This window comes from Sphaerodactylus townsendi, linkage group LG07, assembly GCF_021028975.2.
Source record: "Sphaerodactylus townsendi isolate TG3544 linkage group LG07, MPM_Stown_v2.3, whole genome shotgun sequence".
In the NCBI taxonomy this organism is placed as follows: domain Eukaryota; kingdom Metazoa; phylum Chordata; class Lepidosauria; order Squamata; family Sphaerodactylidae; genus Sphaerodactylus; species Sphaerodactylus townsendi.
In genome coordinates, this window is record NC_059431.1 from 46,010,838 (window position 1) to 46,035,299 (window position 24,462).

At 52.4% G+C, this 24,462-nt stretch overlaps 1 protein-coding gene and 1 long non-coding RNA gene across 12 annotated transcripts in view; one reads left to right on the plus strand and one right to left on the minus strand.

Annotated features, from left to right (window-relative positions):
• LOC125436591 overlaps window positions 1–6,303 on the minus strand; it is a 104,067-nt gene extending 97,764 nt beyond the window's left edge. For 6 of the 10 annotated variants that reach the window (XR_007245077.1, XR_007245078.1, XR_007245085.1 and 3 more), the window contains exon 1: window positions 5,971–6,303. This is a non-coding gene — a long non-coding RNA (uncharacterized LOC125436591). Of the gene's footprint in view, window positions 1–632; window positions 748–5,124; window positions 5,365–5,970 lie in introns of those variants that run through there. The other 4 variants (XR_007245079.1, XR_007245080.1, XR_007245082.1 and 1 more) reach the window with 4 other exon arrangements.
• Window positions 6,304–8,318: 2,015 nt separating this feature from the next.
• Window positions 8,319–17,971, plus strand: NR2F1 (nuclear receptor subfamily 2 group F member 1). 2 transcript variants are annotated; one of them, XM_048503747.1, is made up of 3 exons: window positions 8,319–8,763; window positions 11,242–11,769; window positions 16,914–17,971. In XM_048503747.1, exons 1-3 carry the CDS (start codon window positions 8,325–8,327, stop codon window positions 17,192–17,194), a joined length of 1,248 nt encoding a protein of 415 aa, XP_048359704.1. In that variant the 5' UTR covers window positions 8,319–8,324; the 3' UTR covers window positions 17,195–17,971. The 2 variants fall into 2 exon arrangements, with proteins under 2 accessions (XP_048359704.1, XP_048359705.1); XM_048503748.1 differs by having other exon boundaries at window positions 11,245–11,769.
• Window positions 17,972–24,462: the final 6,491 nt, after the last annotated feature.

Below are 24,462 nucleotides of genomic sequence, written 5' to 3' on the forward strand. Positions count from 1 at the left end.
TCGCAGAGTCCCTCCAGCTTTGCCGATGTCCAAAGCAAACATTTGATTGCAATCGCAGTTCCACAGATAATAAAAACACCCGACTGGGCCAGAAAGATGCCCAGGCCTACTGCTGGGATGGCCCGACCCCGGGTCCTGTCCGCCATGCAACAAAAGCACCAGAAGCTGACCGAGCTAGCCCCTCGGGGAAGAGCAGGTTAAGGATGGGGGAACAGGTCCCACAGTCGGGGGATCAGGCTGTTTTGCAGGCTCCTAAAAACACCTCGACTCCGACTTCAGGGCCTCGATTCTTCAGGTGGCTACACAAGGGTTCCTTGCACAGGGAGGGTTGCCCTGTCTCAAGTCTCCTGGCCGGGGCCCCCCAACGGCCAAGGGGTGGTTGCTGACCCGGGCAGCAAGTGAGAGATTGAGGACCCAGGGAGGCAAGTGCCCGACAGCCAGAGCTGGCCCAGCCTAGAGACTGATCGCTGGGAGCCAGGCCAGATGGCCTGGGGAAGGTGTTTTGCTTCCTGACCCCTCCCTCTGGTCGTTACAAAAAATGGGGGGGGCGGGCTTTATGCTTATTGCATAACAGAAAGAGGTTTTTTAGGGCATCTCAAACGGGCCCCTTTCCAAAGGTTAGAACCACTCACCTCCGCGTCAGGCTTCTCCCTGCTCCCAGCTGTCTTTAATAAACAGGCAGCTTAGGGGCTTTCTCTCCTAGCTCTCTCCAAGGCCGAACTGCACCGGAAGTCAGCCTGATCTCTTTCAGCCGGATTCACTTCCCTGTAAGGATGCCTCGGCTTGCAATTTTAAATGAGCTCGTTTGGGATGTTGGGTATGAGCAGAGAAAGTACATTTTTTTGCACACACGGGTCTGATCCCTTTCAAAGACATGCTCCTTTACTCCAGGAGAAGGGGGGAGTTGAAACCTGCCATGCCTAGACCTCGATTAAACCCCCAAATCAGACTCAAAAGAGGGGGGGGGGGTGCAAGATGTAATGTACTGCCATCAGCTCTCCTGGAGGGAAGATTTAAGAATATAGAACATTCTAAAAAGGTTTGTTCTTGTGATCTGGTTACAGTTGAAACACTTGACCATTCTCTGTTTGTATGCCCTAAATATGATAAGATACGCATGAAATATATGAATTCTATTTTCTTGCAATGTTCTCAGTGGCAAGAGTGTTACAAGATACCCAACCTCCTGAACAGCTCTGATGTGCTCTTTTGCGAGACTGTTGCAAATTTTATACTGAAAATTAGTAATTTTAACTGTGTTTTTAAACTTGTTTTACTTTGAAATGTTGTCACGTTTTGTATGCCAATAAAGGCTTGTTGTTGTAGACTCAAGGGGGGGGGGCCGCCCTGCGATCCCAGACACCCTGAACCCTGAAGCATATGCCAGAAAGTTCGTCTAAATCAGTGGCCGGTTGGCAAAAGGACGCCTGAATCTGCTGGGAGGTTACTTTGCAGCGGAAAGGCCCGTTTGAAAGCGGCAGAGAGCTCGGACACTTTAATCTGCAGAACTAGATGAATATGCAAAGCAGTGACACAGCACAGAGAGAGAGAAGCTTGCAGTCCTAGACTGGGACAAGCCTGCGATTTCGTTTGACCAGCTGAGAAAGGAGAACTGACCCGGCACTGCTGCCACTGAACAGGCCTACTTCCGCTACTGGTGGAAGCGGCCTTGCCTGGCTAAGCCTCCCTGCCGAGGACTGGCTTGCAGGCAGACTCGGCCCTGCAAAAGGAGTAGTTGCCAGCTTGAGAGCGGAGCAGGGGGCCAGCGAGGGCTCAATCCACGCTGCCGAGGGAAGAGGCTCGGAGAGGGGGTGGGACAAGGCCAGGAATATTTGCCAAAGACTAGAAATAGTAGTGAGAGAAAGAGAGATGTTCCCTGACAGGCTGACCCATCTGATGGATCGTACATCCAAAATCTAAAAGGCAACGCTTGTCAAGAGCGAGCGAGTGCGCTGATTTGTGGGGCAAACGGCCCAGCACATTGGTGTGTGTGGAAGTGAGAGAACAGAATTCAGAGCCCGCCTTCCGTATGGCTTCCTGAATCTGTTTTAAGTAGATCCATGTAGAACGGGAATGGCATATGTGTGCTTTAAAAAGCACTTTCCAAATGTCATGTCATAACGAAATGGAGCTGGATCTCATACCAGAATAGGGAGCGAGTTGCTCAAAGTTGCAAGTAACATTCTTTACCTCGCCCCCCACACACACACACACATATACACACACACAGACTGGAGAGAGTAAGGTTATGTGTCCACCGATATCTTTCCATATAAGGTTGCTCCAAACATAAAACAAGGACTGTGTGTACTAAGCATAACACAACTTTAAAAAATAATAAAATGCACCAGCCAAAGGTTTATGCAGTTGTCAGAGTCATCTCTTTTAAAATGTAGGTGGGTTCCCCCACCCACCTACCTACCTTTAATTATCCCTGCTCTGGCCCATAAACAATTGAGACAGACCCAGGATTTTTCTTTCATCCAGAGGGATAAGGCATTTATTTTTGCTACCCTCAGAGCATGCAGAGAAGCTACCAATCCTCTCCTAAACACACTAAGTGGCTTTACTTCCTCGACTTTCAAATGAATGAGCTTACTTCCAATAAAACTTGTGCTTTGCCCCGTGGGTTTAGTCTCGGCTTTACTCCATCTGTGTTTAAAGATCAGATTACAAAACCACCTTGACCGAAATGCCAAGGGAGTGCTAACAAGTTCTCCTCTTTCAACATCGTGAGGGGGTATCCACAAACCCTTAAACCGGACCTTCTTCAGAACATCACAGCCTGATGTGCTTCACCACCACCACCACCCCTTAAAAAATAAATCAGTCACACATCTATAAATCGCCCAGGATGTCCCCATTCAAACCGTCCTGTGCCTGCGAAAATGTTACAACCATCTGGCAAGCCGTCCAACCAGTTCAGCCTTTGCTTAAGGCTTAAGCGATTTTCCCACCATAGCCCCAGATAGGCTCCCAGAGTCAGAGCAGCACAGCTGAAGCCCAAACGACTTCCATGTGGGCAGGGCAGGAATGATTGCAGGCAGAAGGGAACGGAGAGCGTGTCGCTCTGCTCGGGCTCTTAGCCTACACTTACAGACAAGCTTGGCGGGGGTGGGGGGGGGGAGTCGCTACCCAGTGGCACTGAAACAACCCTGTCCTCTCCTTTCAAGTGCGAAAAAAGAGTTCTGCCTGGAGCTTCTGAGGATAGAAAGGCTTTCTCCTGCTGAAGGTTTCACCTTTTCTCGCCTGAATTGCCTGCTGTTCCCATTCCATGGCACAAGCCCTGCTCCCTAAAAGAGGTGAATTCCTAGAGAACCTATCAAAATGGCAGTCCTCTACGCCCCCCCCCCGTCACCAAAAAGAGAGAGAGAGATTAAAGAGGTGCTACTTTATGCTCCTATTAAAAGGAATGTGAAGTAGTGATTTGCTTTTAAAAAAAAACAGCAATAACAACAAAAATCCTAACCTCCTCAAAAGAATTGGAAAAGAGAGTACTGTATGTTTTGTATTGATGTAATTCCTTGCACACTTTTTTCCCCTTAGGTCCCCCTCTTTGTCCCAGGCTCTCCCTTTCCAGTGGATCTCACTGCTGTCCCTTTAACCTGTTGGCACTCCCTCCCACCCCCCACCCCCCACCCCCCGATAAACAGGCTGCAATCGATCTTTTCATTAGGTGATCAAATAACAAACGGAACAGGTGAAAGACAACAGTCTTAACATGCTGCCATTAGCCTGGAGGCGCGCTGGAGTCCCTCTTTCGGAGGAGACGGGAAGTCAAGGCTAAAAAGAAGACCCGTCTCTCTCAGGTCACCTGGGCACAGTCAGGACCGTGACTAGGGACAGATCCCTGCTCCGGTTTTCACTTCTCTTCCGAAGGAGCGGAGGGTCACCTAAGCAAGTTCGAGTCACCCTGTAAGCCAAGGTCCTGCTCCATCCCCAGAGTGCCTCTGATAGATTTCAAGGAAACTTGACTTCTAGGCTAAACATGTGTGAGAGTGTTTGAAAGGGGGTCGCAGTATTTTTATTCAGTCCTGTGACAGCCTGTCCACTATCAGTCACCATCACTGCCGAATCCTCTCTCCCCACGCCCCTCCCCATCTGTTTCAGAGGGGAAAAAAATCTGGTTGAGAAATCTCAACCAGGCCTAAACTGGATTCCTTGCAAAGTATCCGACAAAGCAAGCAAGAGACCAGAACAGGAGTGATTGGAAATAAAAGAAAGAAAGAAAGAAAGAAAGAAAGAAAGAAAGAAAGAAAGAAAGAAAGAAAGAAAGAAAGAAAGAAAGAAAGAAAGAAAGAAAGAAAGAAAGAAAGAAAGAGCTACCCCTGCCAAGTTTCTGTTTTAGGTGGAACTCCATCTAAGGAAGTTAGACGGGGAGGTGGGAACCCCATCTGTAACCAGCGGGACGCCCCTACCCAGATTCCAGCCCCCGTCAGAATCCCGGACTAGACGAAGCCAAAACTACTTGCCTTAGTCAGCCGAGGGCTGCCCGCTGCCGGTGGAGGGAATCCGGAGTCCGAAGAAATCTTGTCAAGGAGCTGCGCGCTGCCTTTCTCTGTACCTTCTCTTAGCCTCTCTCTCTCTCTCTCTCTCCTCTCTCTCTCCCCCTCCCTTCCTTCCTCTCGCTTTGCCTCTCTTTTTTTCAACCTGGTATCTTCACAGTCCGGAGAATAAAATCTTAGATAATGCACGTACGGAGCTGTGTGTGTGTGTGATTTAATCTTATTCGTTTCACCTTGTCAGTGACCACCAAAAGACAGGACCGAGAGTTTATTGAAAGAGAGAGAGAGAGAGAGAGAGAGAGAGAGAGAGAGAGAGAGAGAGAGAGAGGCAGTCGAGGGCGCTTGCTTTTGCATAGTCAATAACATCCCTTTTATCAGTGCAATCTACAATAGGGACAGCTTGGCAGGGGAAAGTGACGGCGGGTTGGGGGGGCACCCTCTTCATTACCACACCAACAGATAGCAAACCAAGATTCTCCTTTCCAAACCGACTGCTAAGATTTTAGAAGCCATACTGGCCCAGAATACAAATTCGCTTCCTCTTCCCTTATTGAAGACTTTTGAAATCGCACCAGCCTCTCTTTCTTCAAACCCCCCCCCCCCTTTTCCAACCGCTCACCTCTTTCTCAGCCGATTCAAAAACTTGGATAAAAGTTAGAAGGATGGGAAAGATGTACCGGAGGACTGGAGGTTCAGGACATAAGAGAAGACCATCGACAATAATGGGAAACGGTTGGTACGAAATGGGTTGCCCTCCCCACCCCCCGTGCAGTCTTAGGGGGCAGGAAAACAATGAGAAAATGATTAGTCCAGATATTTGCATGGCTTTCTGTTCCACCACCAGCCGCTGAAGCTTTTTTTTCTCTCTCTATAAAAAAAATACAGAGGGCGTTTAACTAGCGGTAGTTTCACCTCTCTCTTCCTGTCCGCTAGATGGCAGCACGATCTAGCGATTCCACCAACAAGGGAGAAGGAGGCTCTCTGCCCGCTCCCCTCCACCGGTCTGTTCCCAGGATACACTCTTCCAAACTCACATTCTCTCCCTCCCTCTCTCTCTCTCTCTCTCTCTTTCTCTCTCTCGTGAACTTTCCCGTGCAAGCACTGATCCCCCGGATAAAATAGCCTACACGATCGCTTACTTTGTTATATACTAAGCATTACTGCGGCTGTTTAAAAACATTCTTGGAAGGGAGGCGGGAACAGAAGAGGACAAGTTAGAATTCTTGGTGGGGGGGGGGATCTGTTAGAAATGGAGTGGGAGATCTCTCCAAATGTAACAAGGTGTTGATTTCTACTCAATGCGAAATCCACTCAGTGCTAGTGACGATAATGAAACATTTTAAAAGGCAAAGGGTGGGGGAGGTTAATGTGAAGAAAAGGAGGAGGCAGGGAGGGAGGGGAGGGAGAGTGGGGAACGTGTTGAACTGGAACATATGGAACCATAAATGTATTTTTAAATACTTACATTCCTTATGGAATCTCCTTAGCCCTCTACTTCCAGGCATTAAACAATGGAATCCAGTCCAAGTGTCGTAATTCCTAATCAGGGTCTTTTTGAAAGAAAATAAAATCCCGAGGAGACACAGAGAAATCTAATTAAAAAAAACTTTTTCAGAACGAGCCAAAATAATTTCCTTTTAATTCCCCTTCCCCTTATCGCAACGCATCTCTTTCCCGCGCCCCCTTCCTTTCTTTTAACGTGCGTGTGTGTCTGTGTGTGTGACCAGAGACGACCCATACTAATCAGGTCTCAAAGTAAATAGCAGTGCAGGGCGATCTCAATGTAAATTGCGCTTGTCAGAAGAATCCCCCCTCCCTCCCCCCCTCCCTGCCTGCCTCCCTCCCTCCTTCCCTCTCTCTCGTTCTCGCTCTCGCTCTCTCCCTCTCCCTCCCCCTCCCTCCCCTCCCCCTGCCTCCTTCCCATCTCAGTCAGTAGGTAGCAAAGAATAAAGGCGGGAGGGGGGGGGGAGAGAGAGAGACCTCAGCCAATGGAGGAAAGGAGGCTTGGCTAACCTTAGCCGCCCATTTTCTCTCCCCCCCAATTCAGGGCTCTGACCAGTCAGTCGCCTTTGATTATCAGTCGCCAGCAGCCCCTCTCTTGGCTCCTTGACATGAGCTCCATATAAGGCAGCGATCTCCATAGAAACGTGTCAGTTTCAATAGTCGTGTCAAAGTTCACTATATACAGACATTCGCGCAGATCCCCCTTTCGGAAACATTGCTCGGCTAGTCTTCCCGTTTCCACGCATTCATTTTTTGGTTCTCTCTCCCTCTCTCTCTCTCTCCCCTTTCTTGCATATTCTATTAGTTGGAGAGGTTTTTTTCTTCATCTCCTTCTTTCCTCCTCTCTTTTTCCGCCCTTCTTTTCCCTGTGTCTTTCGCTTCCTTCCTGAATGAGGCTAGAGAGAGGGGAAAGTTAAAAAAAAAAAAAGACCGAAAAGAAAGAGAGCAAAGGAGGAGAGAGAAAAAAAGACGGACTCCTTTTAAGATTTCCACCGTCCATTTTTTAATACTTTTTTATTTTAGGGGAGGGTTTTTTGCTGGTGGCTGCTGAAGATTTTTTTTTTTGCTTCGATTTTTTTTTCTAAAGAAAAAAAAGAAGACGAAGACGAAGAAGAGGAGCGGTTTTCTTGGGCGCTCTCCAGTGATTATTGTCAGCGGCACGGCAGAAGAAAGAAGGCACGGAGCGGGCGCGGAAGCCTCCCGGAGCCGCGGGTTTATTTATTCGACCTACTTTGGATCTCTCGCCTGTTGGGCTCGGGCTCGGCCGGGCGGCTGACGGTCGCCGCTCCTGCTCCCTGCCGGTCCAGGGCTCTTCCGCTCGGCTGCAGATCCGTCTCCCGGGCACCGGGGCCGCAGGGCGCTCGCCTTTGTATCTCCTCTCCCCGCGCGGCTGAGGCAGGCGGCCCACCGCCAGCAGCCCGCAACGCCACCAGCAGCAGCAGCAGCAGCAGCAGCAGCAGCACAGGAGGCGGCAGCAGCAGCAGCCAAGGAAGAAGCAGCAAAGGAGGCAGCAGCAGCAGCAGCAGCAGCAGCTCCAGCGGCGGCGGCGGCCCCAGCCAAGGCAGCCTCGCAGCACAGCAGCCGCCGGAGCCCAGCGCGCCTCGCCCGGCCTCCTCCTCGCCGGCCTGCCGGAGCTCCCGAGGCGCCTCCCCTGAATGGCCGCCCGCGCCGCGCTGCCTCCGACCTGGCCCCCGGACCGCCGCGCGCCCTGAGCTGCTCCGCCGCCGCCCCCGCCGCCGCCGCCCTCGCTCCTCTCCCGGCCTCGGACGCGGCCCGGCTCGGCTGGCTGGCTGGGCGGCGCGGGCTGGCGCTGTGCCGGCCACGGCCGGAGCGTCCTGCCGGCCGCCTCTTCTCGCTGGCCGCGGGCTCCTGGATGCCTCTGCCCGCCGCCGCTGCCGCCGCCCTGCCCGGCTTGGCAACTTGAAGGGGGACGCGGTGCTGGGGGGCAGGGTGGGCTGAGGCCAGGGGGGTCTAGGCAGCCCTTGGGGACCCCTCGACCCCCCGACTAGCGGACGGAGCCCGGGAGGCGGAGGAGGAGGAGGAAGGAGGGCAGACGGGGGCAGGGCAGCCAGAGGAAGCCGCGGAGCCGAGCCGAGCCGAGCAGAGCGGCGGCAGCAGCCCAGCAGCGAGGCGGGAGCAGCCCGGAGCCTTCTCCCGCCGCCCCCCAATCAAGGCAGCCGCCCTTCTCCCCCACCCGCTCCCCTCCCCACCCCACCCCACCCCACCCCGCCCGCTCCCCTCCTCTCCCGGCCTCTTCCCCGGCAGCCCCCCCCCCCCCTACACACACACACTCTTTTTTCTCCGCGGGCCCGAGATATGGCAATGGTAGTTAGCAGCTGGCGAGATGCGCAAGAGGACGTGGCCGGGGGCGGCCCCGCCGGAGCAGCTCAGCCGGGCCGGGACCCGCAGCAGGGGGCCTCGGCTGCCCCGCACACGCCGCAGACGCCCAGCCAGCCGGGCGCCCCGTCCACGCCGGGCGACAAGGGCCAGCAGCAGCAGCAACAGGGCGGCGGGCAGCAGCAGCAGCAGCAGCAACAGCACATCGAGTGCGTGGTGTGCGGGGACAAGTCCAGCGGGAAGCACTACGGCCAGTTCACCTGCGAGGGCTGCAAAAGTTTCTTCAAGCGCAGCGTCCGACGGAACTTAACGTACACTTGCCGGGCCAACCGGAACTGCCCCATCGACCAGCACCACCGCAACCAGTGCCAGTACTGCCGCCTCAAGAAGTGCCTCAAAGTGGGCATGAGGCGGGAAGGTGAATATTTCTTGCCTCTTCTACTCCGGCATGCGCGTCCCCAGACCAGGTCGCCAAAAGGGGGGGGGGAGGGAATCGCTGGCAAACCCCCACCCGCTCCTCCAAGCCTCCCCCCCCCCCCACTGCACCGCATGCAGCACTCCCCCCCTTCCCCAGAGCCGCTCGCGCTTCTTCACGTTATCGGTATTATTCTTGCTCACGAAGGCAGCTGCCACCCGGAGGGTGTCGAATCCCCGAGGGCCCCACGCTGTCCTGAGACTTGCTCTCTATGGTGAGCTGGGAGCAGGGGAAGAAGGGCACCCGGATCTCTCGATCCTGGAATCGCGTCTCTCTCCCTGAGTTGTGGGTCTTTACCCCAAGGAAGCAAACAAGGGGGAAGGATTGCGTTAGTTAAATCCATTTCCAGCCATCTCCCTTTCAAAAAGAAAGGAAGACACGCGGCCTGAAAGCTGAAAGACATGCATCTAAGCGGGGGGGGGGGGGAATATGAGTGAGGAGGGGGTTTTGGAGGGGAGGGGGTTAAATGCTGCTGGCGTGTCGCTGCTTTCTTGCTCTGCCCTGGTCTGCTAGTCTGCCCGTCACAAGATCTGGCCTTTATTTTGACTCCCTCGTGCTTTCCAAGGAAAGTTGGTGAGCCATCAGTGCTTCCCCAGTTCTGTCATGTTTGTCCCCCTAAGCATGCTGCTCTTTTTATTTCTTTGGCCATCAAACTCCTCCGCCTCTTTCAGTGCTGTACCCCAATTGCAACACAGGACAGCGTTCCTCATCCACTCCCCCCTTTAAAAATCATAACACTTCACCTGCCTCTGGAATGGGATGCTCATCTTTGGGCAACAAAACGAACACTTCTGCTGTTTTAATTCCCAGTTTTTCCAAAAAAAAGAGGGAGGGTTTGTTTTTTGTTGCCTTGCTGTCCTTCCCACCCCCAGCGGCAAGAGTTAATGGCTTGGTATATGTGGTATCTTTATTTTATTTTCCTCCCCCCACCACCTGTTTAGCAGTCAAATAGTTACAGCTAGGTTTCCTTACTCTCTGTAAGGATGCCAAATGTGGCAAACTGTCCATTCTGTGGCATAGATGGGTTTCAGAATATTATTTTGTTTATTTTCCCTATCACACAAGAAAGGAAAGGATTTCTTTAGCGCTGGCCACTGACGACTTCATTTGTAGCTTCCGAGAGCTGTTGGTGGGAGAGGGACTGGGGTACATCCATACATGTGCATTTACAGAGAGAAAGGAGAGAGTGAGAGAAAGACATAATAGAGCACCGCCTTTGAATGGTGTTTGCACTTCATTGAAGCACACACAAAAAAGCCAGGTTTGGAAGTATAATTTTGAGCTGGAGGAGAGAGGCTGAGCGGTCTTTGGGAACATTAAATTTCCCCTGTAAAAAAGGAGGATTTACTCCCCCTCAAAAAGATCGAAGAAAATATTTTTCTCCTGCAAAATGAAAAATAAATGTGGCGGAATCTTTGTCTTAAGGTACCTTTGTTTACATGGCATGAGGCTGAATCGCTGGCCCTGATTAAGCAACCCCCACACCAATACACTCTCTCTCTTTCTCTCTCTCTCTCACACACACACACACACACACACACACACACACACACACACACTCAGAGAGCAAACTTTGCACAGCTTCACGAACTCCGAGCCTGCTTACGTTTTGGGTTGGGACAGTTCCTAGATCCTGCTTTTTGTGCAGTGGCCAGCTGGTGCCTTCACTGGGCTGCCTTTTTTCTACTCCAGCAACAAAGGCAAGAACTTAATCCCACCTTTCCCATTTTGACACTCATGTTTGGATTCAGTAAGTCCAAATCTTATTTCATGTCTGCTTTTAAAAATAAAATAAAATTCTTGACCCTGCCCTTTGGACAGGGAGAGCATTCTTGAAGGCGAGCGCGGGTCTCGCTTAGCCTTTTAAAACTTTTAATGTCAGAAATTGAGCTGGGACCTAGTTCTAAGGGGAAATCATAGGCAAGATTGGAAATGGATCTCCCCTTTCCAAAAAGAAGCACCTTTGTAAGTCTATTTGCTAAAGTGAGGCTGGGGACTGGTCAAATCCAGCAGAGATTTTGCCTTTTGGTCGCCTCAGCCACCTGCTTGGCTGGGAGGCTAGAATGACTTCGGGGGTTTCTGGAAGGGCTGTTTGTAGCTCTGGCAGGATATTATTATTAATAATAATAATAATTTATTAATATTATTAGTATTTTAGGCAGCCTTGCCTGGGATAGCAAGGTCCCTATTTGCATAACTATGCAAGTCCAGGGCCCTGCATTGTGCTCCTCTCCCAATCCTCCCACCCGGATTTGTATGTGTGTGTTTGTGCGCGCTGGTGTATGTGCGTGTGTGCGCGCCTGTGGTGTGTTGCTGCGGGAAGGCGGCTTTGCATCGCGCGCGGCTGGCGGGCTGGGGTTTGCCAAGGCTGCCGGATGCACATTTCCTCTCCTTTTCTCTCTCTCTCCCTCTTTTCGTCAGCGGTTCAGCGAGGCAGGATGCCGCCGAGCCAGCCGAACCCGGGCCAGTACGCGCTGACCAACGGCGACCCGCTGAACGGGCACTGCTACCTGTCGGGCTACATCTCGCTGCTGCTGCGGGCCGAGCCCTACCCGACGTCGCGCTACGGCAGCCAGTGCATGCAGCCCAACAACATCATGGGCATCGAGAATATCTGCGAGCTGGCGGCGCGGCTGCTCTTCAGCGCCGTCGAGTGGGCCCGCAACATCCCCTTCTTCCCGGACCTGCAGATCACCGACCAGGTGGCCCTGCTGCGCCTCACCTGGAGCGAGCTCTTCGTCCTCAACGCCGCCCAGTGCTCCATGCCGCTGCACGTGGCCCCGCTTCTGGCCGCCGCCGGCCTCCACGCCTCACCCATGTCCGCCGACCGCGTGGTGGCTTTCATGGACCACATCCGCATCTTCCAGGAGCAAGTGGAGAAGCTCAAGGCCCTCCACGTCGACTCGGCCGAGTACAGCTGCCTCAAAGCCATCGTCCTCTTCACGTCAGGTCAGTGGCCTGCACCGCGGTCTGGAGGGGAGGGGGAGGAGGCCTCGGGGCCCAGGGGGGGGGGAACGTCCCCAGGGAGCTCCCCGCATCTGCAGGACGACCTCCCAGCCCCGTTTAGATTGTCCAGAGGAGGCAGCCCAACCGGGACATTCTTGCAGGGACCAAACTGAGTTGGCCTGGGGAAAATAGCCCCCCCTTTCTTTCCCCACCCCCTCAGAAATGTAGATGGCCAGGATTCCCTCTGATCAAGTCAAAGGGCTACCAGAGGCTGCTGCTGGCCAAGGGGCGGAGGGCCTCCTTCAGGCCTCCGGTGAAACTGACAAATGAAAGGTGGGTCTTCTGCATTCAACCTGGAGAGGATGCCAGGTTAAATGCCAGGTTGAATGCCGGGAGGCGAGAAGCAGGGCCCTGCCACTTCACATTTCTTGCCCATTTCTTGCATTTCTTGCCCACCTTCCCTTTTAGATTATTTTTTAATGGGTGAAGGGGGGGGGGGTCCTGAGGAAGAAAAGGGCAGGCAGGCAGTCGGTTTCAAGGCCTTGTAGAAAGGGCTCCCTCCGTGCCAGGGCTTCTTTCAGTAAGGAAGACCAAGCACAAATAAATCATAAATAATACAGCTTTACTGTTGCCTGATTTCCCCCGTATCGAAAACCATTCATATTTGCCGTGGCTGTGGTTTGTGAGGCTCGTAAAAATGGATTCCAGCTCCTCTTAAAAAAGAGAGAAAGGAAAGGAAAGCCCCCCTGTCCAGCCAGCAAGTGGGAAAGAAGGCCCGCAATCAGCCCCAGGGTTAGGAGATCGGGTCTACGAGATCCTATTTCTTTTCTTCTAACAATGGGACAGGGCACGAATATTAAGGAAGGCAGCAGATTGCCTGCAAAAATATCAAACGAAGGATCAGCGGGGGCAAGGCGCAGGTTTGCAATTTTGCTTAGGATGGATGGCTCAGATTCACTTTTCGGGAGAGTGCGGCACCCTGGTCTGTGAATAACTCCGGTCGGAGGCCATAAGACTCTAGGGTACCTTTTCTCCCTGCGACCTGCTCCGAGGGAAATTTATAGAAACATCACAAGGCCAGGAAATACGAAGTGTTGCGGGGGCAGTTTGGAGGCCATTGCGGGTGTTGATCTACCTACCACCTTTTAAAAACTTCTTTAAAAGGCCCTTTCCTTCTTGGCCCATTAAAACGGGCCTTCCAAGCATACAGAAAGGCGATACAAAAGCAGCCCGGAACAAAGATGGCCTTGCAGGCGCGGGCCTGGCTGGGCCCAGGGGGATCCGCCAGGAACGCTCCGGCTTTCGTGCGCGAGGGATCGCCTGTGCTCTGTAGTCGAGGCGAGCCGAGGGACTCCTGCGTTTGCACGCAATATATTGTGATGCAACAACTGTAGTATTAATATCGATTTGAAGAGCGGCTCGTGTCTTTAGGCCGGGAGGGGATCTCATTGGCATGCGCGGGGGGCTCCCCGACCGTGGACCGTGACTGCCCCCCCTCGTTCCTCTGGCTGCAAATGCAGGTCCGCAGTCAGGGCGGCCGAAGAGGCGGCCTCGATCTATGCTGAAGATCAGGGGCAGATCTTGAGACAAACGGAGCAGCCACCTCCAGGTTGGGGTGCGTTTTCTCTTCAGGAGCCTTGCCTGACCCAAGCGTATTGTACAAAACTGACAGAATAAGAGCCCCACCCCCACCCCCAGGTTGATTTAACTCCTCCAGCAACCTGCTCTGTTTTTTAACTGGTTTACGAGTGCGAGTGTTACCCAAAAGGATGGCTAGAAGGCGGGACCCCCCCCCCCCACACACACACACACACACCAGGGGGCAAAAATGAGGATTCCTTTCTGCTCTGTCAAATTCTTGCTCAGATAGTAGCTGGATGAATTTATAAGGCTATCTGTATCTCTGTTTCTATGTACTTGTGCATGGCCCTGCATTTTAATATCTTTTATTTTTCACCAAGGTGGTGCAATTAAATTGACACCTCAGTTAAATTGGGGTGGGGGAACAAGAATAATGATATTTTCCCAGCTTCTATGGGGGGCATAAAAATAGAAAATTCAGAATGCCAAATTAACTATCCGGCCTCTTCCCCCCCCCCCCTTTTCTCTTTCCCACCCCTTTCCATTTCGGCTTAATCTTCCTTTGATTGCTCGCCAGACGATAATTTATGGCAGGTCTTTCGCCAAGTCATCCAACTTTTAAGCAAACTTTGATGGATGGAAAAGACATTTTTAGTCACCTTGTCCCAAGGGTTTTAATTGAACAGCCCCATCCTAAACGCCAAGAGAGACTTACTTCCAAGTCAGTGGTTTTTAAGAGGAGAGAATCAACATTTCTGGCCTGGTTTTACTGGTTTGGCCACCACCGCCATCAGGGCTCTGGGTACTTCTTTTCACCCACAAAAACTTTGGAGTCTGTCCCACCAGTGACTTGAAAGCCACAAACCTGCTTTGTTTTGTTTCGTTTCACACAAATATGCAAGCTTCATTAAAAACGCTCCTACTGAACTGCCCCCCCCCCCCATTTTGATATGCAGTCTCCAGGAGGGACCGGGTTAGATAAGATCAGCTCAATAAATCCATCTTCTGCACCATAAGAACGTTGAGTTCTGGTTATATGCGAGCTGATTACCTCTATATTTCCTGAACACTAAACTCTTCGGGATGCGTTACATGAAATACATTCCCTGTAGTACAAAGGCTCAGGTTGGCTTGTGCAGAACAGTAATGATTATTTATTTACATCATTTCTTTGCCATAGACTGCAGGAAGAAATATGGAGAAATAATGACTGCGGGGAGAAATATGGCCGTCTTAAAAAGTGGGCCATGTGTAATTTCCACCTCTATCCACCCTTCCCCTGTCCCTTCCCAACCCCCCCCCCCCAGCCCCCTCCATCCTTCCTGAGAGGTAGCTCACAGAAGGAGCAAGGCTTATGCCTGGCTCTCTGTCTTTGCTCTATTTCATCTCAACTCAATCAGCTAATCGATCAGATAGCATAGATTGTTTAATTAATTTTCAGATCCTGTTGTTACTGTGGAGGTTGAAAGCAAGCCTCCCCCCTCCCCCACTTCTAGACACATTGGGTTGGAAATAAGTCCTTCTGGACTGACTCTGATGCAAGGGGAGCCAAATAAAACCCAGCCTGTTGGGAGTTTGGGGGAGGGGAGTATAAAACAGACTTATCCAGGGGCGCTAAAAAAAAAGACTGATGCGGCATTTATTTAGAGATGTGTTGACAATGCAAAAAGGGCGAGGGGTCGAGGAAAAAAGAAAACAGGAGCTTGGGCGATAGCAGCACCTGCCCATCTCTCTGTCAAGGTCCTTTCTCAAGGATCCTGGGGCGGCGGTGAGCCGGAGGGACGTTTGTGGTCCACGGTGGGATAGATATCTTACCATTCTGGGGGGATGGGACAAGAGGCCTCCAGAGAAATGTGCTGGGAGGGAGGGAGGGAGGGAATCGACCCCATTTAATATTTTCTTGTTTGGCAAGATATGGGGCATAAACATTAAGTTAGGAGCTGGCTGGAGCCGTAGAAGGTGATCTCTGACAGCCAGGAGGCCGAGCACCCTCTGCTAGTGACCGCCAGCCGGGGCAGCTTTTTCTGATTCTACAAATGATCACTGCATTTAAGGCCAAGGTATGGATAGCCCAGCAGTCGGCTGGCGATTAATGGCACATCGAGGCACTCTTTAGTCAGTTGTGGGAGTCATGGGGGTCTTTTCCTCAGAAGGCCCTGAACTGAATCTGGATGTATTTATATTTTCGCTGGGGCCAGAGGCTGGGAGATGGAGGTGTTGGGCAATCTTTGCCACAGCCAGCCGTGGAAGCAGAAAGAGCCCCAACTTCAACATAAACCAGTGCTAGAAGGTGCCTTTGCCCCTGATTCTTTGGGGGTGAGGGGGTGTCTGCTTTGAATAATCCATAGTGCCTTTTGCAGGGTCATCCTTTTACATTCGCCAAGCTGTTTCCTCCTTTTGGGGCCATGGCCCCGCGATTAATTCATATTTAGCCAAGGCTGCCTTTGATCTGTGCTCAGCCGCCCTGCTCTCACCGGCTGCTGGCTTGTGATCCCGGTGTTTTGAAATATTCATTATTAATACAAGAAAACAGGGCGTGTATTTGTACTAGGGAGGTGACAGCGGCTCTACGTTTCTGTGCCCTGCGATTTCTTGAGCAGGAATTATTCACCGCCTAGGTCAGGTGTGGGACTTCCACTCCCTTCCAGATACAGTCTATGGGTTTTATTTCTGAAAGAAAGAAAGAAAGAAAGAAAGAAAGAAAGAAAGAAAGAAAGAAAGAAAGAAAGAAAGAAAGAAAGAAAGAAAGAAAGAAAGAAAGAAAGAAAGAAAAGTGTTGATGGGGTCCTTACTGGCTGAGGACAGCCTGCGAGGCATCTAGGTGTTTGGGGGAGTGCAGTTCTACACACAGACACACACACTCGGGGCCTTCCTGTCCTTCCCGTTTCCAGCCCGACTTCGCCCCGGCTCATGCGAGGCAGCAGCAGCAGCCGGCGTAGCTTTGTGTGAGCGAGGCAGCCAACGTGAGCAGCTGCAGAAACCTCCTTAAGCACAGGCGGGGGGGGGGGGGGTCTGTTCTTCCCGTTGATGATACAGCTTCCCTAGATATGGACGGTTTTCAATTATGCCATCTCCGAGATCCCGAGACAAAGCAGGCCTTCCATTCCTTCTTCCTTCCTTCCTTCCTTCCTCGGCGGTGGAAACGGCCCCCTTCCCTCCCGGCCTGGGTTCCGCCGGGCGTTCGCCTGGGCCCATTGATACCGCCCTGCAGCCTTTTCCTCTCGCTGATGATCCGGGACGGGGGGGGGGAGGCAGCGGAGCCCCCGCGGCTGACTGGGTCTGCCTAGCTGGGGGGAGGACGGGGGGAGGATTATGTCCAGGGGCTAACAATGGGATGGTGCGGGTCTCCCCAGCAGCCGAGACAGGCGCTCCCCTGGCTGGGGGGAAAATGGCTCCGGCGGTTCTGATTTATTTGCCAGGTGACGGTGGGGGGGGGGGCGTGAGGAGGGCGGGGGGCGGCGGCGCTGGGAGCAGGGGAGTGGGGCGGGCGGGCGGACGGGGTGCCCCCGGCCGCCACCCCGCCGGCTAACGGTGTGGCCCTCTTGTCTCCCCGGCGCGTGGGGCAGATGCCTGTGGCCTGTCGGACGCGGCGCACATCGAGAGCCTGCAGGAGAAGTCTCAGTGCGCCCTGGAGGAGTACGTGCGGAGCCAGTACCCCAACCAGCCCAGCCGCTTCGGCAAGCTGCTCCTCCGGCTGCCTTCGCTGCGCACCGTCTCGTCGTCGGTCATCGAGCAGCTCTTCTTCGTCCGCTTGGTAGGTAAAACCCCCATCGAGACGCTCATCCGAGACATGCTGCTCTCCGGCAGCAGCTTCAACTGGCCTTACATGTCCATCCAGTGCTCGTAGAGCTTCTGGCCGCCGCCCCCGGCCCAGAGACCCCGCCGACGCCGCCGACGCCGCCGATGCCGGAGGGGGGCCGGCCCGCCGCCCGGGGTGTGGGAGGTTCCGAGGACAGCACGGACGGCCCCCTCGGCTCGGACCCTGGGAAAGCCTGCGGGGGGAAAAAAGACATAACCAGAAAGGACGCGCCGTGTTTGTGGAACAAACAGCACGCAGATGGGAGCATTAAAAAATAATAAGAAGAAAGGACCGAAGGGATTTTAACCTAAACCCCACGAGGAGACTAGAACGGATCTTCTTGGATTTATGGCGGACTGAGATGGATTTCGTCTGTACAGCAAACAAACAAACAAACAAACAACGCAGTTTAAAAAAAACAAAAGCAGAAACCCAAGGCGAATTGACTGGTGTAGAACAGAGAAGGGGGGCACAGGCAAACGCTGACCACGAACATTGTTCTTGATTTTGTAAGATATTAGTCTTTATTTTCACTTTTTTTGTAAAATTTAAAACATCGTATGCGCATAAAGGAAAAAACACAAGAAACAAACAAGGATTAGGAGGGGCGGGAAATAACATTTTCCAAATAATTATTAAAAAACAAACAAGGAATTGTTCTGTGTGTATGTATCTATATCTGTTTTGTATTTTTTTTCTGGTTCCAAACCAGGTTTCCTGTGATTCTATACTAATAATTTTTGATATAACCCTTTGCTTCTTATGAGTGCGATATATGTTGTCGAAGCTGTTCTTCAAGAATTAAAATTGAAGTGAGAATTTAAACAAAAATAAAAGAATTTAGCAAAAAAAAGAGAGAAAGAGAGAGAGAGAGAGAGAGAGAGAGACCCCAAGAGCGACTCCAAAATCCCACATCAATTCCTGAGTCTTGTTGCTTCTGGTTTCTGGGAGGGGTGGGCGGAGGTGCTTTTCCCCCCACCAAGGGGTTGTAGCTTCTCCTGGAGTTCCGTGGGAGGGAGTGTATTTTAAAAGTAATAAACAAAGTGGCGAGGTTACTGTTCAAGGTGCACACAGCTCGCAGTATTCCCAAGCTGGCTGGCTTTCTGAGGCTGAGAAAATGGAAGTTAGAGGAATTCCCTTTGACTACTAGACACTTCGAAACCCGCTGTGTATAATATGGGATACAAATTGGGACTGAGGCTCCCGGGCCTTCCATCTCTGCTTGTTTCTTCCTTTGGAGATAAAAACTAAAAGAACTTCTTCAGCTTCTCCCCTTACAAAAATAGGGCTGCTTTGCTGTGCAGAGACTTACTGTAAGGGGGGGGGGGTGTTGTTTCTGGTACATCTTTGCGATTTATTCACGTGTTTTAATCCCCAGCTCGGTAGTTTCCTATTTTTGCGAGGGTAACTGAAGTAGAAGTATGAAAATGAATGTAGTTTTGTCTCTCCCTATATACAAAAACACCCCCACCCCAAGAGATGTGTTAGTATCAGATCTATAGGGGGAGGATACAAGTGTTTGGCCCCTGTGTTCAGGGACTGAAGGAGACACACGTGGCTGTCGCTGTGGGCGGCCAGGTGCCTTTCCGTGCATCCTAATTCAGTGTCTCTTACAAAAGGCCACAGGACGGCCCAAGCCCTTAGAAAAAGCCCCGCACGAGGCCACAGGACGGCCCATAGAAAAAGCCCCGCCGTCGTGCTCAGAGTGGAGCTTCATCTGAAGGTAAAGATTTCCCCGTGCTTGGAGCTAGTCGCTTCGGATCTCTGTAACAGCTTTCAGGGCATGAATGTTTTATAGGATCTGAGACAGCGCGGTGAGAACCCACACTGCCAAGGGAGCTCTTTCTTAACGTATTAATAAAGCTGAATCTTTAAAAATAACATTTGTGCTTTCCCCCCCCTCCCGCCCGCCCCCCTCTCCCCAGCCTTCTGAACACATCCAGGATGAGGCAGGATTTTCAATTGGAGAAGTGACTGGCAATAGAGGTTTTTTTCCTGTTAATTTGCTGTCTACACTTTCCAAGGGGGGGGGGGTACATTAACAAGATCCTTCAGTCCAACCCGCCTGTTTTTTTTTAATAAAGTAGAGGCAGTAGATCCGAGGAAGGTTGAGAGAGAGAGAGAGAGAGAGAGAGAGAGAGAGAGAGAGAGAGAGAGAGAGTTTCTATAGGGTGGGCACTTATAGCTGCATAATCATGGCTGCTAGCCAGCTAGGGTCTATGAACTAGTCGATTTCAGCAGGCAAGGTGGAAGACGCTTCCTTTAGCAAGAAGAACTTACATTGGCACCCTCTGAACCCCCCAGCGCCTGGTGAATCGCCAGGGAGAGGGGTGGCCCTAAGTTCCCCGGGAAAGGCGAGAGGACCGAATCATCTCAGATCTTCAATCCTTGGCCATTCAGCCCCTGGGGAGGAAGTGCTGGAGAAAGTGAGAGGAGAAGGGGTGGGGGGTGTCTCAGAATTAAATGTATTAATTGCTATGTCATCCTTCTCCCGCCCTCCATTTTCCAGTTGATGGGTAATAATAATAAAAATTAACGAATCCCCTCCCCCCCCCCCCAAATCCTTCTCAGTAGTCAAGTTCAGGAACGCTGATTTACCATCTCGGTAGCAGCTTCGGTTCTGGCCTTCAAACGTTACTGATGGAGGCAGCTCAACTCCAGCATCTCGGGGTAGGGATTCCAACACTGCTTGCAGGGAATCCCGGGTCTTCTTGGCCAACCGAACCGAGTAAGTTACATCCTCACAGGACTTCATGGGCGAATGGATCAGGGGCAGAAGGAACCCCCCCCCCCTCTCAACTTACATATGTGGTGGCTTTTAAGATTATTTTTTAAAGCTAAGATTTCCTCAGGTGTTAATATCTCAGATCATGATTCTTGCCTTTCTTAAGAAACAGAGAAGTTCTTGGATGGAGCCTGAGTCTCTAGCTAGGGCAGGTTTCCCACAGAGGCCTTTGCGTCCCCGGGGTTACAGTAACCCAACTTTTTCCAGCAGTTTGCCAGCTCGCACCCCCCACACCCACCCCTGTAGCAAAGGTCCCCGGGAGAGCGAGGAAAGTGCGGAGCTACAATGAGCCCGGTGCCCCCTTCTCTCCAGCAGGCCTGGCCTCCTTCTATTCTCCTTCCACGCCCCAATTAAAAGCCTCTTCTAGTCAATCCAATTTTCTGAGCGGAGCGCCAAGACTTGTTTGTCTGGGGGTGACTGACTGGTGCCAATTGCTGGACCGCTAATAAACGGGATAACGGAAGGGGGAGGTGGCTTTTTACAATAAATGGATAGACGACTTTTGCAGTGTAAAAACGCTAGTGGAGGCGTCCCAGCCAAGTGAACGGGGACCCTCTCGGCACAGGGACAAGAGATCGGCCTGACATGGAGAACTTGGAATCATCTTGCTGGCGAGAGATCATGAGCGCTTTAGGCAGAAATGGGTTCCATTCAGATGAACGGGGAGAGGTTCGTGCCAAGCTGTTTAGGATCTAAGTAGGAAAGGATTCCTGGCCGGCCAAACAGCCCCTCGGGCACCCACTAGGGATGGCTCCGAGGTGTAGGAACTTCTTCTGAATTAAATTTTAAGGTGCCCCCCCTCCCCGGTGCCTAGAGCAGGGTCTCCAGGGCTGAACTGAAGAACCAAGGCAGCTTTTGCCGAGAGCTCGACCCCCTGCCTGCCTGCCTGCCTCTTTTTGGTATCGATCATTTGGTATGGATCATTCTCTTTCACTCAGTTTGTTTTTGTAAAAGGTTCGTGCCCTTTGAAAGTCCAAAACAGGCCACATGTGGGCTGAATGAGATCGAAGTGGTGGGAAAGTGTTGCAGAAAGGCCGGGAGGAAGTTCCCTCAAGGACCTACCCCGCCCACAGAGAGGGACCCTTTTGCTGCCACCCGGGCTGCAGGCAAGCAGGTCCCACAGATGAGCGGTTTGGAAGTCCGGTGCTGCACAGAGTTACAGGGGATGAGTTACTCTCTTCTATGGGCTTCCGGGAAACTCTGGCATCTTGACGAAAACCAGATAATCGAGACTGGGAGGGGGGCACTCGCCGCTCCCCCCACACCTTCGGTCGTGTCTGATAGTTGCTGTTCAGAGTGGGGGGGGGTCTTCCCTAAATGTCGCATTTTTCCAGACATCTACCCCCTCCCCTACCACCCTTGGTTGGGATCCTTTGCTTGCACCCATTTGAGTGTGATTTTCAAAAAGAAACATACGCACACATTCTGTGTTAGGGGAAAACTTTTTTACATTTTATTTTTAATGAGCAGTTTGATGGGTTTGGAGTGGGTTTCCGGGCAGAAAGGCCAGCGGCCAGCCCTCGTGACTGGCGACTGCTGGTGGAGAAGTTTACCTTTGTGCAAACTGCGCGGGGGGGGGGGCGTCGGAGGGAATGCGTGACTTGAGGCGACCTCCCTGCGGAGGGGGGAGGGTGAGAGAGGTGCGATCACAAGCGGGAAGCCATCAAAGGCTCATTTCCAGGGCTGGCCCAGGGATCCACGCCTCGCGGGGGCCATGGACTGGGGAGACCCTGCGAGTTTGTGCTACGAAATGAGTTAAAGAGCCATTTGCCTCTGTCGTGTCCCATTCATCAGGCCGCAAGTCGAGAGTCTCGAACATGGAACTATTTGTTTGCTTACACAACCAGCTGGGCGCAATTTCACGTCTGAGATATCTATCTGAAAGCGCCTCTCATTTATTATCCTTCCTTGTCAGCGAATCCGTTTTCAGAGTGGGGCGGTCGGTTTTTAAAAAAATGATCATTGAACAATCTTGGCTTAAATATTCTTCTGAAAGACTCTTCCGTCCCCGTCCCCCCCAATACACACACACAGTTCTTCTCCCACTCCCAAAGATGATTCTGCACAAAATAGGTGTAAAGCAAGGAGAAATTTACTGAGACCCCTGAAACTCCAAGTAAGGCAAATGTGACATCTCCCCCCCCCCCCATACACACACACAAACCCCATCCCAAATCCTCTTTGATGCTTGGAAGTTCCTTCGAGTAGCTGGATGAGGACCTCGCTTTAAACCGATCAACAGCCCTTGTTGATGGATCAGGGACTCCGATGGGAGTCCTAGGTGCGCTTAACTTGCAAATGAACCCCTTGGTGGCGCTTACTTAAGTACAAGTATGTCTAGGATTGGTCTGCTAGTGTAGTTAAGGGTCCCCCCCCCCTTTTTTTTTTTTCTTTTAAGAACACAAGAAAAGGATTGCACCAGCCGTTGTGGCTGGTTTATATGGGGCTAAATGAGCAGGAGTCGGGAGTCTTGCGGCTTCGTTGGCTTCGGTTTAGCTTGTGGCTCAAGGGAGGGCCAAGGAATCGCCGGCTAGAGTTTGTTTTTTCTGCTGGCGACCCAGCTCAATTCCTGCAAGGTGCCACCTGTAGAGGGGGGTGGGATGAGGTGCCCTGGTCTTGTTATCTGTGCATTCCTCCTCCGTGGTGGAATAATTGGATAGAAAAGCACGGTTCGGGTCTAGTGGAACAAATGGTAATCCGAGAGAGAGAGGAGAGGCTCAGCAGCACTGCACTTTAATGGTAGGCAGGATTACTCTGAAGTAAGCCTAATTGAATATCGTATACCTGCTCCAAGACAGCATCATAAACTGACGCTTTAAGCAAAGATGCCCCTTTTCATGGCTGTGAGTCGCAGTCATGCAGGGCGGCGGGGGGGGGGGGGAGTTGATTGGTAAGCATTTCACTCCCACCCCGTCGGCAGCCCATGTGGTTTCCATTAGAAACACAAGGCCGTAATACGGAAAGGAGCAAATGGGTCTATAAATACAATTGCTAGGAAAGAAGGCAATTAACGGAGAGGGGGGGGTCACTGGATATCCCCCGTTTTGCCAAGAAGGCTCAGGCTGGGCTGACAAGGGCCTCCCTGGAGGGAACAGCAAGCGGGGCTGTGGAGCAAGGCCGGTCCGCCTCCCCCGGCTGCAGAGGCCCGGGTTGGACTGCGAGGCCTGTGTCCCGCTGCAAACTTTGGAGGAGGAGGAAGCGGCCTGGAGAGGAGGGCCCGAGACAACTCCTGGGAGGCGGAGGGGCGCGGGGTGGGGGGCGCTGCGGGCCGTCCCGTCGTCTTGATTTAGGGAGGTGTTTGCTGTATGTAGCGTTTAAGGCTGATCATATCTCATATCGGCCCGGCCGTGGGGTCAGCTATCGATCTCGCTGCTTAAGACAGGCCGGCGGGGAGATGCATGTCGGAAAGAGAGAGAGAAGCTGGGAACATCCCGACGCCTCGCCAAGAGCCAGAGCCACGGTTCCCCCGAAGGCCCCGGCGGGCGCCCTCCCGTCCAGCCGCCTGCTGGATACCTGCTGCCGCCCAGCTGATGCCCTGAAACCCGATTCACAGAAGCCCTCCAGGCGATTTCCCAATCCGGGGACGGGGGTGAGGGGAGAGAACCAAAGGGCTTATATGTCCAACCACTGGAGTCTCACCAGGCCGTCGATCAGCCTTCAGGAGTCCTTACAGGGCCACAAAGGAAAACTGGTGTGGGGGCGGGGGGGAGAGAGAGAAGACCCTCCCCTCCAGCCCTTCGGCCATAGCTGCTTAGCATTCCCCGCTTGGCCCCGCGACCTGCCTGACAACTAACAGAGATATCCAGCTCACCACTAGGCCTCCCCTCCTTTTGTCCTGCCACGTCTGAGGAGGAACCGGCTTCTGGACAGGCCCTGCGCATCCCCCGGGTCCGGGTTTGGAGGGAGATTCCGCCCGCTCTGATTCCCGCTCGGAGAGGCTCCAGTTTTGGGGGGAAGCGCTTGCTCCTGATCCAGACCTGCCTGGGCGAAGGGGAGGCCGGAGAGCCACTCGCTTTCTGGGGTAGTTTGGTCTTTTTGTCCTCTGCTGGTTTTTCCTTTCAAAGTTGTTGTTCTCCCGTGTTGAACCGTTTGATCAGGAAGAACTGTTGGGTGTCAGCGGGCTCGACTTTAATTCCAAGACCACTTTCCATTAGCTCCAACTTATAAACTTACTGGGATGAAACGCACAAAGATTGGGACACACACACACACACACACACACACACACACAGATCCTTGAAACTCCTAAACTACTCCCACAAAACGGGTCATTTTCTTCTGGCAGCAAAGCGTACAAATTAGCCCCCGTTGACAGATGTTTGTCACTTAGTAACTTCTCTCCCAGCCACCCCCCCTTCTCTTCTCCTCTCCCCATAAGCCCTTCATTGGGGGCTTGCTTTGTTGTTGTTTAAAATATGCAGGCCTCTCACGAATGCCAGTCACGAGTCCAAACTTGGTGTCCAACCTCCCTTATGCAATGACCCTTTTATAAGGATCCCGATATGTCTCAATCTGCACTCCCACTCCCAGG